This window comes from Grus americana, chromosome 26, assembly GCF_028858705.1.
Source record: "Grus americana isolate bGruAme1 chromosome 26, bGruAme1.mat, whole genome shotgun sequence".
Classification (NCBI taxonomy): domain Eukaryota; kingdom Metazoa; phylum Chordata; class Aves; order Gruiformes; family Gruidae; genus Grus; species Grus americana.
The window spans coordinates 2,533,547-2,546,158 of NC_072877.1; the positions used below are offsets into that span (position 1 = coordinate 2,533,547).

Here is a 12,612-nt window from a genome sequence, read left to right on the forward strand (position 1 = left end):
CACTCTACTAACAGGATACACGCTGCATGCCGAACCACAATCAAAAGGACGCAAATGCGAATGAACTTTCAAGGTGTAAAAGGGATTAAAAGGTCAGCTGTGCTTGAGGGACTTCAGTAAGAGTACTGAAATATCTTTGCTAGACTATGGTGCAAGACTCCGTTTACTACAACATTAACGCAGACTTTATTTGACAATCCAGGAGCAAGTGGGTATTCACAGCCCTCCAAGAGGATATGGATAGTTAAGGATGGGAGATTTTGATAAAAAGCTGCTTCTCCACCACCAACTCTACAAAACTAAAGCATCTCAGCCCATTTATTTGTGCGAAAAGGCTATATCCCTCCAGGAAAAAAGCCTGCGCCGTATTTCTACATCCGTACTTAAGCCATGCCCCTATTAAGCTTCATCATGGCTCTTCCAGCACGGATTGGGTCAGAACACCACTATTGTGCATCTTCCTTGGAGAGAAGTTGAAATGAAGCAAAGATCCTCTCCTCCCAGGACCGGAGGCAGTAGCAGCAGAGCAGGGCTGACTGATCCACACCTCCAAAAAGAGCCAGTACCATGGAAGAGAAAACAAAGTGATCCTCAAATTATTGTTTATGTATTTCAGAGTCCCTTGGATGACTGTACAAAGCAACAAAGTGAGATTCATTACTGAAAAAGGAGCAAACGCTATTTGCCTGAAGTGGCTGCTACATGGTTTGTTCCCTGAGCGGTTGGGTTTCTGATGAAAAGGAGGTGTACTCTCACCCTGGGGTGCGCGGGGCTTCGAGTCCAAGAAAGTCATCCAGGATTAAACATGCTCAAGAACAAACTTGAGCGAGATTTCTCTGCAACTCCTGACACCCACCTGGGAGTGAAACTAAAGGGCACTGATGGTGATAGCCTGCTTCCCTGCTTGCTCCTCATCAAATGAAAGATATTACAGATAGATAGTTGAACAGATGGTTACAGATGCACTTTGGGGAGGGGAAAAAAAAAAAAAAAAGTACATTTTGGGTATTCCGAAGCAGCCAGTACAGCTCAGACAAAACTAAGCACAAGTAAAAGCTGTCTTTTCTTCTGCTCAGACACATGTAAGGTACTAACAGCTTCCAACTACGGCACCCTCCCCACCTGTGCTGGAAGGCATCTAAAATATTTGAGTGACGTTCAGCTAAGGGTTTGACGATCGGGGATGACAGATGTCCATCTGCCACGACGGCGATCTGGCTGCCAAGGAAGCCGGACCTGGCTGTCAAAGGCAGAAATGTTCACAGTGAAAAGTCTGCATGGCAGCCATCCGTACCCCCTTTGAAAGGTGGAGAGAAAGCTGTCTCCTGTGTTGAGCTGTGCATAGCGTGAGCCACAGGTCAGAGTTGTTTTGGGTTTTTATCCCCAATTTCCAAGTAGCCCAATATTATTTTTATCAGATATTTCTATTCCCATTCACACCTAACCTACATTCGTCTATTCAAAGTTGAGTCCAGGGCTCAAACGGAGCCAGCTGAGAGGCAATAACCTGGAGAAGCTCAGCAACGAAAGGCAATGGCAATGCCATTTTGTGCTTGCAGAAAGCTTAACTTTCAGGGATCGTGCAGAGCTTTCACAGTCATTAACAGGGAACAAACCCTTGAAGGCAAGTGATGGATGCCGTCGTTACCTACAGCAACGCTCCAGCCAACCACTGCGTCTCTATCGGGAGGTCCAGACCAAAAGCAAGGATGGGCTGAACCTCAGCAGACAGCTAGAGTCAAATTCAAACTTGTTGTTAGTCCTAATATTTATTAGCAACTACCCAATTTTCCATGGAATAATCTTTTTTTTTTTTTAAAGTTATGATCCATACAAATTTCCGGTCATAAAATACCAAGATGTCGTTGCTTTAAGAATCCCTATGCTGGTTTGCATGAAATTTTCTCTCCCCTGGGGTGCCTCAGGGCAAATTTAGGTGAGAGCCTGCAAAAACACGATGTATGCTCAATACCAATTTTTCAAAGCCTGGACCAAGCCCTGACAAATAATCTGTGTCATTTTTCAGTCTAAAGCAGTGCTGGCACAGGCACCCTGACCCTGCTATGTCAGAGAACTACTGCTCTCTCCAGCTACAGAAGCTACGTGGAAACAAAATCATCACAAATTGGAGCGAATATATTGCTCCTCCAAACCATCACGTGCCCCATCCCCATTAACAGAGAGTATCTGGCACACAAGACTTTGAGTATCTCTCTCATCCATTTTGCAAATGTAAATTCCTACTGAATGGCAGCTCCTTGAAATATAGAGGAGCATTAAATGCAGTTCATAATGCCCCAGTTTTATCCGAAACTAGTCAGAGCTATGCTGCTGGAGCTCAAGCCAGCCTCCCGGTGTGCAACTGGTTCAGAGAGCTCGCTCTGCTCCTTACCTTGAGCCAGATTCCTTTTTGTAGGACAACCAGAATATCTCCTCACAATAAGCCTAAAAATACCTGTATTGTACATTGAATTTTACCAAGCTGAATGATTTCTTCGAAGGGGGAGAGACACAGTCATCATGATACTAGAGCCAAACGAAACTGAGAAAGACTAATCAACTGAACCGTTCCCATCAGCAAATCTGTCTTTACCTTATCAACTACCTTTCAGTCATTCAAGGAGTAACACCCAAATTTTGAGGCCATGTCGACTCTCGGTTACCAGAATCTGGCACACAGAGTCTATGCAGAAGCCAGGTGCATTTAATTCCAAAAAAAGCAAGCAACAGCCCTGTGTATCAAAACGCAAATAAAAACATAATGTGTGCCACCGAGCATAACCCAGGCCACGCTTAAAGCTCCCACGGACCCGCAGAAATACCAAGTGCAATGCCAAGAAGCTAGAAAACCATAAAAGCTACCTAAATCAAAGTCCATCTTTGCATTTCGGAAGCCATACAACCTCTAAAACCTTATAGCTACCTGAACTGTGCTCACGGACTCCTAAAAACTTTAATCAGGATAGAAGGTAATTATCCTTAAACTGTTCTGCTGCTGGCAAAACACCTAGCACGGACAGTAAATAGTGTTATCAGATCAGAGGGAAAAAAAAAAAAAAAAAGAGGTGCCTTTGCCAGAGTAAACCACAGCTACTCAAGGAGGGTTCACCGATGGAGTTGTGTGTCAAGTTTTGCCATGGTAGGCAAGCCCAGAGGCGGCTACGATGGCCCCTTGCCGGGCTGCTGACCCACGAGGTGGAGCTGGCACACTGCTCCCTCTCTGTGCTCCTCAAGGAGCAAGGTAAGATTAAAACCGGGAGTATTTAATTAGAACAGAGGTGACTTAAGACTGTCATCACACATCAGCCGCCCAGCTCTCAGCCAGGGGAGCCATCCGCAAAGCTTTCCCTGCAATCAATCGGCTCTTCACGCCAGGGTTCCTGCCCCACCACCGAAAATGAAGCCGAACCTCTGCTGCAGTCGAAACCCAGATCCACGCCGCAGTGTCAGGCCAAAGTGCTCTGCAGCTCAGAGACCGCCTCCAAAACGCGCTGAATCTCCTCAACCTCCTCGGGAACGACGCAGACATTAAAATCGTACTTGCTTGCAAGGTCCGTCAAGTTCCCAGCGCCCGCATTGCTACGCGTAGGTCCCTATCTTAATGACCAGCCCTGATGCGGATTTGCCTGGGATTGTCATTGAGACAATCTGTGCAGAGCCAAGTCCTCTGCCGGGGACACGGGCTCTTTACATCACCAAGTGCCAACTCACCAGCTACTGTCAAGGAGAGCACATAAGCCCTCCACATCAGCCTGGAAAAAAAGTCTGAGACCCTCAAGCTCTGTGGACTTTCCAGCAGTTAAAAATATACTTATTCCTACAAAACGATCACGCGACAGCACACCAACCCACAGCAAACCTGGCGTCTTCCTCTCATCGGGTCCATCGGTGGGACGGTCTCTCAGCCAACTCGAGGGGGTCACTGCTACGCTTGAGTGAAAAAGAGAAAAGAGAAAAGGCCGAGGTCTACAGCAAACAGCTGCAGCTACTTAAAAAAAAGTGAGCTCACCAAAGGAGACGGGAGGGGATTCCTAGATGTCAGCAGGCAGGGAAATTCACCACCTGTTTCACAAGGTTAGCAAGCTGCCAGCGCGTCCACTAATAGATCATTAATACAAGAACAGCGGGGTCTTTGTGTCAAAGGCAAATCCCCCACCTGCTGGTGAATGTAAATCTGACCCCACCAGCGGCAGGGGAGGGGGTGCTGGCTCCAATTTTAAAGCTACTTTAAGCAGACACAATTTTGCACGTTGAGTGCTTTCAAGACCTCGCTCAGGACCACGTCATAGGAAGGAATCGGCTGCTCCATGCGGGAAACCTAAACAAAATTACAGCAGAAACACGCTGGAGCCCAAGCACCGTGGTGGAAGCGCGCAGAGCCCAGCCTGCAGGCCCTTGGAGAAGTGACTGTGTCATTGCATCCAGCAAAAGGCGGTCACATCATCGATAAATGAGAATTTGAGCACTTGCAATCACCACCGCGGGGAAAAAAAAAAAGAAAAAAAAAAAGACCAATTCACACACAACAGGAGTCTCAGTTTCTCTTCCCATCTCACGCCTTAATGCTTCAACCCGAGCTGCATTCGCACTGGATCAACACAGCGCTGGTTAAAGCATTTCTTGCAACGCGCTTACTCCAATGCTCAACATTTATACCCGCGTATCACCTTATAAACACACAGAGGTGCAGACCGTCTGAAGGGAGCTGCAAACTAATTAAAATCTTCCCAGCGGCCACACTGGAGATCAGCCAGAGCACCTTTCTTGCAAACCAAAGAGTAAGTAGCCCAATAAATGGGCTAAATCAGTTCTAGCAATGCTTTCAGAGCAGCTTCACAGACCTTCATGTGCCAGGGACGGAGCTGGATGACAGGAGCCTCCAGTTACAGCTGAACCAGCACAACCAGCCCTCTGCGCTTCTGTACAGGGTCTTCCTCCAGGAAACCTTTGCGATCCATATCCAAGAGATCACCTTTGGGATAATATACTCACTGCTGTTTGAGAAGCCATTTTACCACGTTCACTGCCCCTCAGTAACTGATAAAAGGGAACGTTCTCTAAAGCAGGCTAAGGAAACGAAGACTTGTACTGGGATCACTGTTGACACCACTTCTCCCTGTTTTCCTGAAATTCGCCCCAAACCACTTGCCTTACACAGGGGAGATCCTTGCACGCTCTCACCAGATCTGGCTGGGAGCAGAGAAAGTGTTTTAAATTCACATCCTACAGCCACCACCACTGCAAAGGTATTCACTACAGGGGGAGGGAAGCACTCAGAAGCCAGGAGATTGATGTAGACTTCTGGAGAGATAAACCCCACAAGCCCTCTCCCGACAGCGTATCCAGGCTCCCAGCTGGAGGAGGTCGCATTACTCAACACGCTCGCATCCACCTCTGCTCCTAATGGAAACACAGCGAGATCCTATTAAGGCTTCATAGCTGGAGATGCTGCAGCTAGAGACAGCAGCGAGGTTGAGCTTGGGAGGCTGGGAGGTCTAAAGTCAGAGTGCAGCCCGGATAGTCTGACGCTCCTCCTCCCTCCCAGTGAAACCTTTAAAAGCTGCACAGAGATTTCTTTTTCCCCCACTGATTTTGAGCACCCACTCTTCATCCTCCATCTCACCTCTGGTCCATGCCATCTTAACCAGAGATGCTCCGCATGCAGAGCTGCTCCCCATCCCTCCCTCGGCCCCTACACCGAGCTCCCTGCCCCAAAGGGTTTTCCCAGTACACTTGACCCGGCTCTCAAGTATAATCGGCATATGCCCCTTCGGCACTGCAAGCCTGGCAGACCAGCCTCCGAGAGCCATTCAGAGCCAAGTCTTGCATTATAGGATAATGCTGATGCCTTTATGTAGCCTGTTTCCTCGCTCCCGCTGCTTAATGATGTCTAATTCCATTACCATCCAAGACATTAACGCACTGTACGTCTAGTAAACACGCCCGCCATCCCAATGCAACCTGCAGAGGAGCGCGAGGGATCGAACAGGGAACACCTGGAAAACCAGCCAAGCCGGGAAGGATCCCAGACAAATATAGGTCTCCAAGGAGTATCTTTAGATTAGCAGGCAGCTCTGCCCCCACCGAGACCCCAGGATTTACCTAAATAGCTCCCTTCATCACAAGCAGCCCAGCGTTCATTGCTATTTTAAGCCAGCACCCTGCCCTACTTCCTAAGGAACAGCCTGCCTTCTCCTGCCCATGCAACCCAACGAGCACCAAACACGTTACAGCTAGAGGAGACAAATTCCCCTCAACTCTGCCTTCTTTTATTAAATGAAAAATACTATTTCGGCACAGTACCTAGCTAATCGGAGCTCATTTGTTCTAATTGCTACAGAACGGGCTCTCCATGCAGCCGGCATAGCCTTGAATGGGGAGGAATGGGATTAACCTTTCACAAGCTGATATCCAGATAGCAGGGAAATAGAAAAAAACGTATTAAACACGGGAGGCTCCAGAGGGGCATGACCTTCCCTCCTCTCCGTCCCACCTCCAGCACCCATCCGAAACATCTGGTGTTATTCTGGGAGGAAATAAATAAAAAGACAGCCCAATCTGCTTTGCCTGATGCTTTATTGCAGTTTTCTAAACAGGTTTTAGTACCAAGGGCTAGCCTTGGGGTTTAGATTTTGCCATCAGCGGTGGCACTTCTGTTAATTAACATGTCAGCAGAGCATCTCTGTTACAGGCTACGGAGAGACCTGGCTCCGGGAAGTTTTGTACCAAAAAAAGGTGTCCCTGGCTCTGTTTGGGGCACACAGGCTACACGAAGCGTCTCAGAGCTGAACGGCTTGCATGACCCTACGATGTTTGCAGAAGTGCTGCTTAGCGCTGCATTTGACTTCTGATTCATTTTTGGATAAAGTGCCACATGATCTGGCAAAATCAGCACCAATTCTGCAACATCCAGTCTCAGCGCAGCCAGAAACCCGCCCCTTTTCTTAGCACATCCCATTTACAAATAACGAAGCATTTTTCCTGCAAGGAAAACACCCAAAATACCATATTCCCAAGTAATTCGGAGAGATGCTATGGGGTTCATGCTTTAAGGGCTATCTACACTCAAGACCTTCTTGAGCTCTGGCCAGACAAGTTGCTGTACTATGACACAACTTGCTTTTTAGAGATCCCACCACCGCATCTTGACTCAGACGGTATTTGCACTTTTCCTCTGGCACATCCAAGGTCTGAGAGCATGCACCTTGGCCTTTATCTCCATTTTAAACTATTTTCACGGCTCTTTCCCCCCCGCCAAGTATTTCTTATTAGCTACAAAACGGCAACATTAAACAAGACAAACCAACTAAAGCATTCCAGAAGCCAAACGTGAAACCAACAGCTATCACAGTGGTGGCACGACACATTTCTTCTTTTCAAAAACCACAATTTCCCTTGTATTTAAGATTTGCCTGAGCCTTCCCTTGCTTTGCATGCAATTACAAAGCTACTTTGAGTTTTGTATCGGTGTGCTCTGTTATGAAATTCTCTACCGTTCCCAACCTACTGGAGAAAGCCCAATGCTCAACCATCCAACCGCATTACAGGAGTAGTAGTTTATATTAACAACAAGGTAGGAGGAAAGCTACACATTTTTCGTAAACTGAAAGCATCTCCTGGTATCCACTTGGCAGCAGCCCGGGGAAAGCTCTCCAAAGCCTCTGAAGACGGCATCTATTGATCTGACGCTGGTTTTTGGCTCCCCAGAGGCACGGCTTCTGTTGAAGGCACCGGGAGCCTCACTGAACAAATCCCGCGGGATCGGACTCCATGCCTCCAGCAGCATCTCCGCCACGCTACAAAGGGACACGCTTGCTGAGCGGAGAGAAGAGGAACAGCTCCGTCGGGTGTTTTCTGTTCGAGCGTGACTTCACCCGAGCCGAACACGCACGTGGTACGAGATATTGCTGGGGCAAGTGCGCTCAGATTGCCCCGCCATTCTTTCACTCCCAGAAACCTTAATTAGGTATTAAACAGATGAGTTACAACGTATCTGGGAGGTTGACACCACAAACCAGACAGATGATGTGTAAGAGAGCATCACGACAGGGGTCTTGCACTTTAAATGTATTCCAGCCAGGAAAAAACAAACTAGGTATGCAGAAAGGTGCCTGAAAAAAGCCAAAGTGCTCGTGAAAGGACAGCAAAGCACAAATTGGGAAAACCCACTTGTTTAGAGCACGTCTTTAGCTACGCGGTCTCAGCACCAGCCCCGGCTTTACCACCAGCACGCAATTCCTCAATACCAACCCACCGACGGTGGCTCCGTCTGCCCACGTAGAGAGAAGCAGAGACCCAAGAGCACTTCGTGAAACAGCGCAGGCACTATTGAACAGGACGTGGATTAGGCACGTCACTGACTACTGACACACACGCAACGGCTGCCAAAAAGAGGGCACCAGATCCTAGCTGCTCCTCATTCACCAGCTTCATAATGGTGCAACACTTTAATAATACAGACGTCTACAAAATCGCTCCAGATTATTTGCTGTGGCTCAGTCAGGTGTCTAAATACCAATACCCTGGGGTTTTTTAAAGATTTTTTTATGGATGCAGCTGCAAACACAGTAAGCTGGGTGGGTTTCCACCATTCAGCCATGTTCACGTGTCTTTGGAAAGGATCCTCGCAGCACACAGCAATGCTTACCACTGCCGTTGCTTCCCAGAGGACGTCACACCTTGCAAGCATGATTCGCTGGAGGTGGAACGAAGCAGGATCCATTCCGTGCAATAAAAAGCTCTGCGGGTTTCTTTTCACAGGGTACGGGGTGGGGGGGGGGGAAGGCTCCCACCGTACCCGAGTCCTGAGCTCGAGCATCCAACCTACGTGCTTCGGGGGCACTGCAGCAGCCCAAAGCATCGCGCCCACCTGCCTGTAAAACCTGTATTTCCGATAATTCAAGCCTGTCTTTGGGCTAACGTAGATAACCGGACCTAGCTAATCTCTCAGATTTCCAGCATAACGACCCCAACTGCTCTCATGAGAACGCCAGGTTTGAACATTGATGATCTCGGTTAGCAATGGCCATCGGTTTGCTGCTAGAACTGCGTTGCTAAAAAGCAATTCTTGACGCACACCAAGATTAGAGATTTTAATCACGAATATGAAGTTACCCGAGTACGTACGAGTTTAAGCACAAAACTGAGGCAAATGGAAACACTGTATTTCTCCTGACTAAACATAATTATAGTTAACACTTCTGCAGGGCTCTAGAGATGTAAATATATAGGTTAAACATAGTTAAAATTCTACATCCTACTTAATTGTAGGCATTTCCATTGAACAAAATTAGCTTTTATCTTCAGGTTTAAATTATTAATAACCATGAACAATGTCACCACCTTTAAACAATAATCACAGCCACGGAAGAAGCTTATTTCTCCCCAGATTTCTAGAGGCACTTGAATCAGCATCCCGAGCGTACCTGGGGGAAATCAAATGCTCTCCTTGACAAGTTCCCACGGCTCTCGGAGCATTAGCGCACGGAGCGAGCAGGCTCCAGCCAACACCACGAGCCTCCAAACCCACCTGGCTACGGACTAATTACCAAAATTACCGGGGGCCATCCGGATGCGGTGGGGTCGTCAAGCCCCTGAGCGATATCGGTAACGTCGGCAGGATTGCTGATAGGGTTTCCCAGGATCTGGAAGCCCGAGCAGCAGCAGGGACAGTGTGTCGGTACGGACGACTCAGCTGAATCATAATGGCTGCATTGACATTACCTTCCCCGAACAAGGCCAACCTAAACACACGCAGCTGCCTGGGATTTAGCAGGAGATTTACGGTTCGCACCGGCCACTCGGGCTGCCTGCAGACCTACAAATCACCAAGCCATGCGCACGGCTCTGGGCAAGACCCTGTGTCCCCCAAATCCACGAGCCCTCCAGCCTTATTTCAAGTGGCATGCCGAAAGCAACCCACAAAAAACACCCGCGGGTAGCGCAGAGCTAACCAAGCCGGAGGGGCCTCAAAGTCCAGGCTGCCACCCTAGTCCACTTTCCCTTCGTTTGAGGCCATGGTTATTAACATCTAAACATGTGATCGGCCATATGACAGGCTAAAAAAATCACTTGGACCCATCCAGAGGAGAAGGTAGAGATGGCAGCGTGCATCTCTCTGGTGGGCGCACCTCCATACCCGTATATTATAACCATTCCTGGGAAACTGCTCCTTTCATCAGCTGGCTCAGGGCAGTACGACTGCCTGCAATGATTCGAACCGTCTGGGCGAGAGGCTTTAATAACCGGGCGATTGTATAACTTTGACAGCTGGGTGCCTCTCGGCTACAGCGGTGGGTGCTGAGCAAAAGTTTAAGCAAGCGAAGGCGCGCAGTGGATGTTCCCCGATGCGTGGGTATGACAATGGCACTAGATCAATTAGGGCAGCGAAATGTACATCATACGAGCCTCCTCCTAATCCAGGAGTTTCTCAGCTAACGTATTTCTCTCCTCGTTAACCGCTTCGGTGTCTTCTGCTCTTTCAAAAATAGTACCTACTATAACGGGTCCTGAAGAGGGGGCCAGCTGGCACCCGCCGCAGGGCATCGAAAGAGCGAATCGGGCTTTGGGGGAGGCAAGACACAGGCAAGCAGGCAGGGAGCTGCCGGAATGAGGGCAGGGTGGGCTCTCACCCCCCCTAGTCCTCAGCAGGAGATGCAAGGCAGGGCCAGGCCAGCCCCCCTTCCCACCCAAAGCAGTGTCTCAGCACCCCGGGGGGGGTGGGTGAGTGAGGACCTCATGGGTGCAAGGGGCACAGCGCCTGCTTCAGCCACCCCCCCGCCCCGGCTGGCTCTCCCCAGGACGGGGATCCCCCCCAGCAGGGCAGGGATGCCGCCCCCCCGCCCTTGCCACCACCTGCCAGGCAGCGGCCTCCCGCTACCCGTGTGTCCGCAGCCCCACGGGGGTCTTCCAGCCCACCACCCCCACCTCCCACGCGCTGCACCCCCATCCTTGCACTGCACCAGGCTGAGGACGTGCACCAGGGAAAGGGGGGGGGGGCAGGATTGCTCATTCTCTTAGACCAGGGGTGCTCCCCCCCGGCCAAAAATGCCCCCCCTCCCCAGACTGCCCGCCGACCCACTGCCCCCCCCGGCTCCCCTTAAACTGAGAAGCTCCCCCCGAGACTAAAGGTGCCCCCCCCAGCCTCCTCCGCAGAGCTTTCCACCAGACAAGCGGTACCCCCCCAGCCTGCGCCCCCCCCGCAAGGCTCTCCCTCAGGAGGAGTGCCCCACCAGAACAGTCGTGTGTCGTGTGTCCCCCCCCCGACCAGGGCTCCCCCAGCCCGGGGACACCCCCCCAAACCAGCCCCCCCCTCCACCACAGGGGATCCAGCGCCCCCCGCCCGTGCGCGCCCCCCCGCGCAGACAGGGGGCGCCCTCGCCGCCCCCGGCCCCTCACCCTTGACGATGCGCTCGGTGGTCGGCAGCTTGTTGTGGCCGCGCCCGGACATGGTGGTGATGGTGGCGGTGATGGTGCCGCCGGCCCCGCAGCGGACCGCTCTCCCGGCCTGCCTGCCTCCCCCCCCTCCTCCTCCTCCTCCTCCCCCCCCCCGACCCCGCTCCCCTCAAAAGGAGGGGGGGCCGCGGGGTGCTCCCGGCGGCTGAGCGGGCCCCGGGCGGCGGGCTGGGGATCCGCTGGGTGCCCCGGCGGCGGCTCAGCGGCGCGGCGCTCCGCTCCCCTCCCCCCTCCCCCCGCCGCCACACCGCCCTCCTCCCTCTGCCCCCCCCGCACGGCTACTGCGCAGGCGCCAACCCGCGCCCGCCCCGCTCCGCCGCGCATGCGTCACAGTGCTCCGGAGTCACGTGAGCGCTTCCCAGCCTCTTCCTGCGGCCATCTTGGAGGGGAAGGGGGGTGTTGCTAGGCGACGGGGGGGGGCCGCAACATGGCGGCCGGCCTGTGAGGAGAAGTGCCCTTTCCTGCCTCCTCAACCCCCTGCCACAGCCTCCCCTCTGCCCCCCGGCCTGCTTCAGGGCCGGCATAGGAGAGGGGAAAACATAGCAGGTAAAGATAAACCTCCACGGCACCCTTGTGGCAGCACAGTTTGGGGAATCAAGGGCCAAGCCTGGCATCTTGCTGCATATAGGGAAGCACAGACAAGCATTAAATATCCACTGCAAATAGCGAGAAGGGCTTGAGTTTGTCTGAGGGCTGAGAGCGACTCCAGCCAGCGCAGCTTGCAAGGTTTAACCTTTCTGCTGAGGTGGGTAACTGAGGTCACAGGCATTTATCAAAACATGAGGATTTTGCAGCAAAAAATAGCCCACCTGAAGCCTTCAGGACCACTGCTGCCTGACAGCCCCCTGGAAGCACTGAGCCAGCACTGAGGAGGAGAAAGAGCAAGTCAGACGCATGCTGCAACCTTTCTTCCTTAGAATAGCATTTATTTTTAAAAACCACCACAAAAATTCAAGATTTGTTTTCTTTAGCTGCAACAGGGTTTCTAAAAATTGTGCTTGCTGCTTAGAGCTGGCAGCTCGAGGGTAATGGTATATAAAAAGGCAAAAAAAAAGTGAAGTAGAAAAGCAAAGTATGCTTTCTTTTTTTCCTTTTTTTTTTTCTTCCCCTAATGCAGGGTGGGGAAGCAATGACACAAATAACGCTTCTCCCAGTCAG

At 51.1% G+C, this 12,612-nt stretch overlaps 1 protein-coding gene across 4 annotated transcripts in view; it reads right to left on the minus strand.

Annotated features, from left to right (window-relative positions):
• The window catches only part of PPP3CC (protein phosphatase 3 catalytic subunit gamma), a 37,840-nt gene extending 26,288 nt beyond the window's left edge, over positions 1-11,552 (minus strand). For all 4 annotated transcript variants that reach the window (XM_054804597.1, XM_054804595.1, XM_054804596.1 and 1 more), the window contains exon 1: positions 11,398-11,552. In XM_054804597.1, the coding sequence (XP_054660572.1) occupies positions 11,398-11,449 (52 nt within the window). In that variant the 5' untranslated portion in view covers positions 11,450-11,552. The remainder of the gene's footprint in view (positions 1-11,397) is intronic.
• Positions 11,553-12,612: the final 1,060 nt, after the last annotated feature.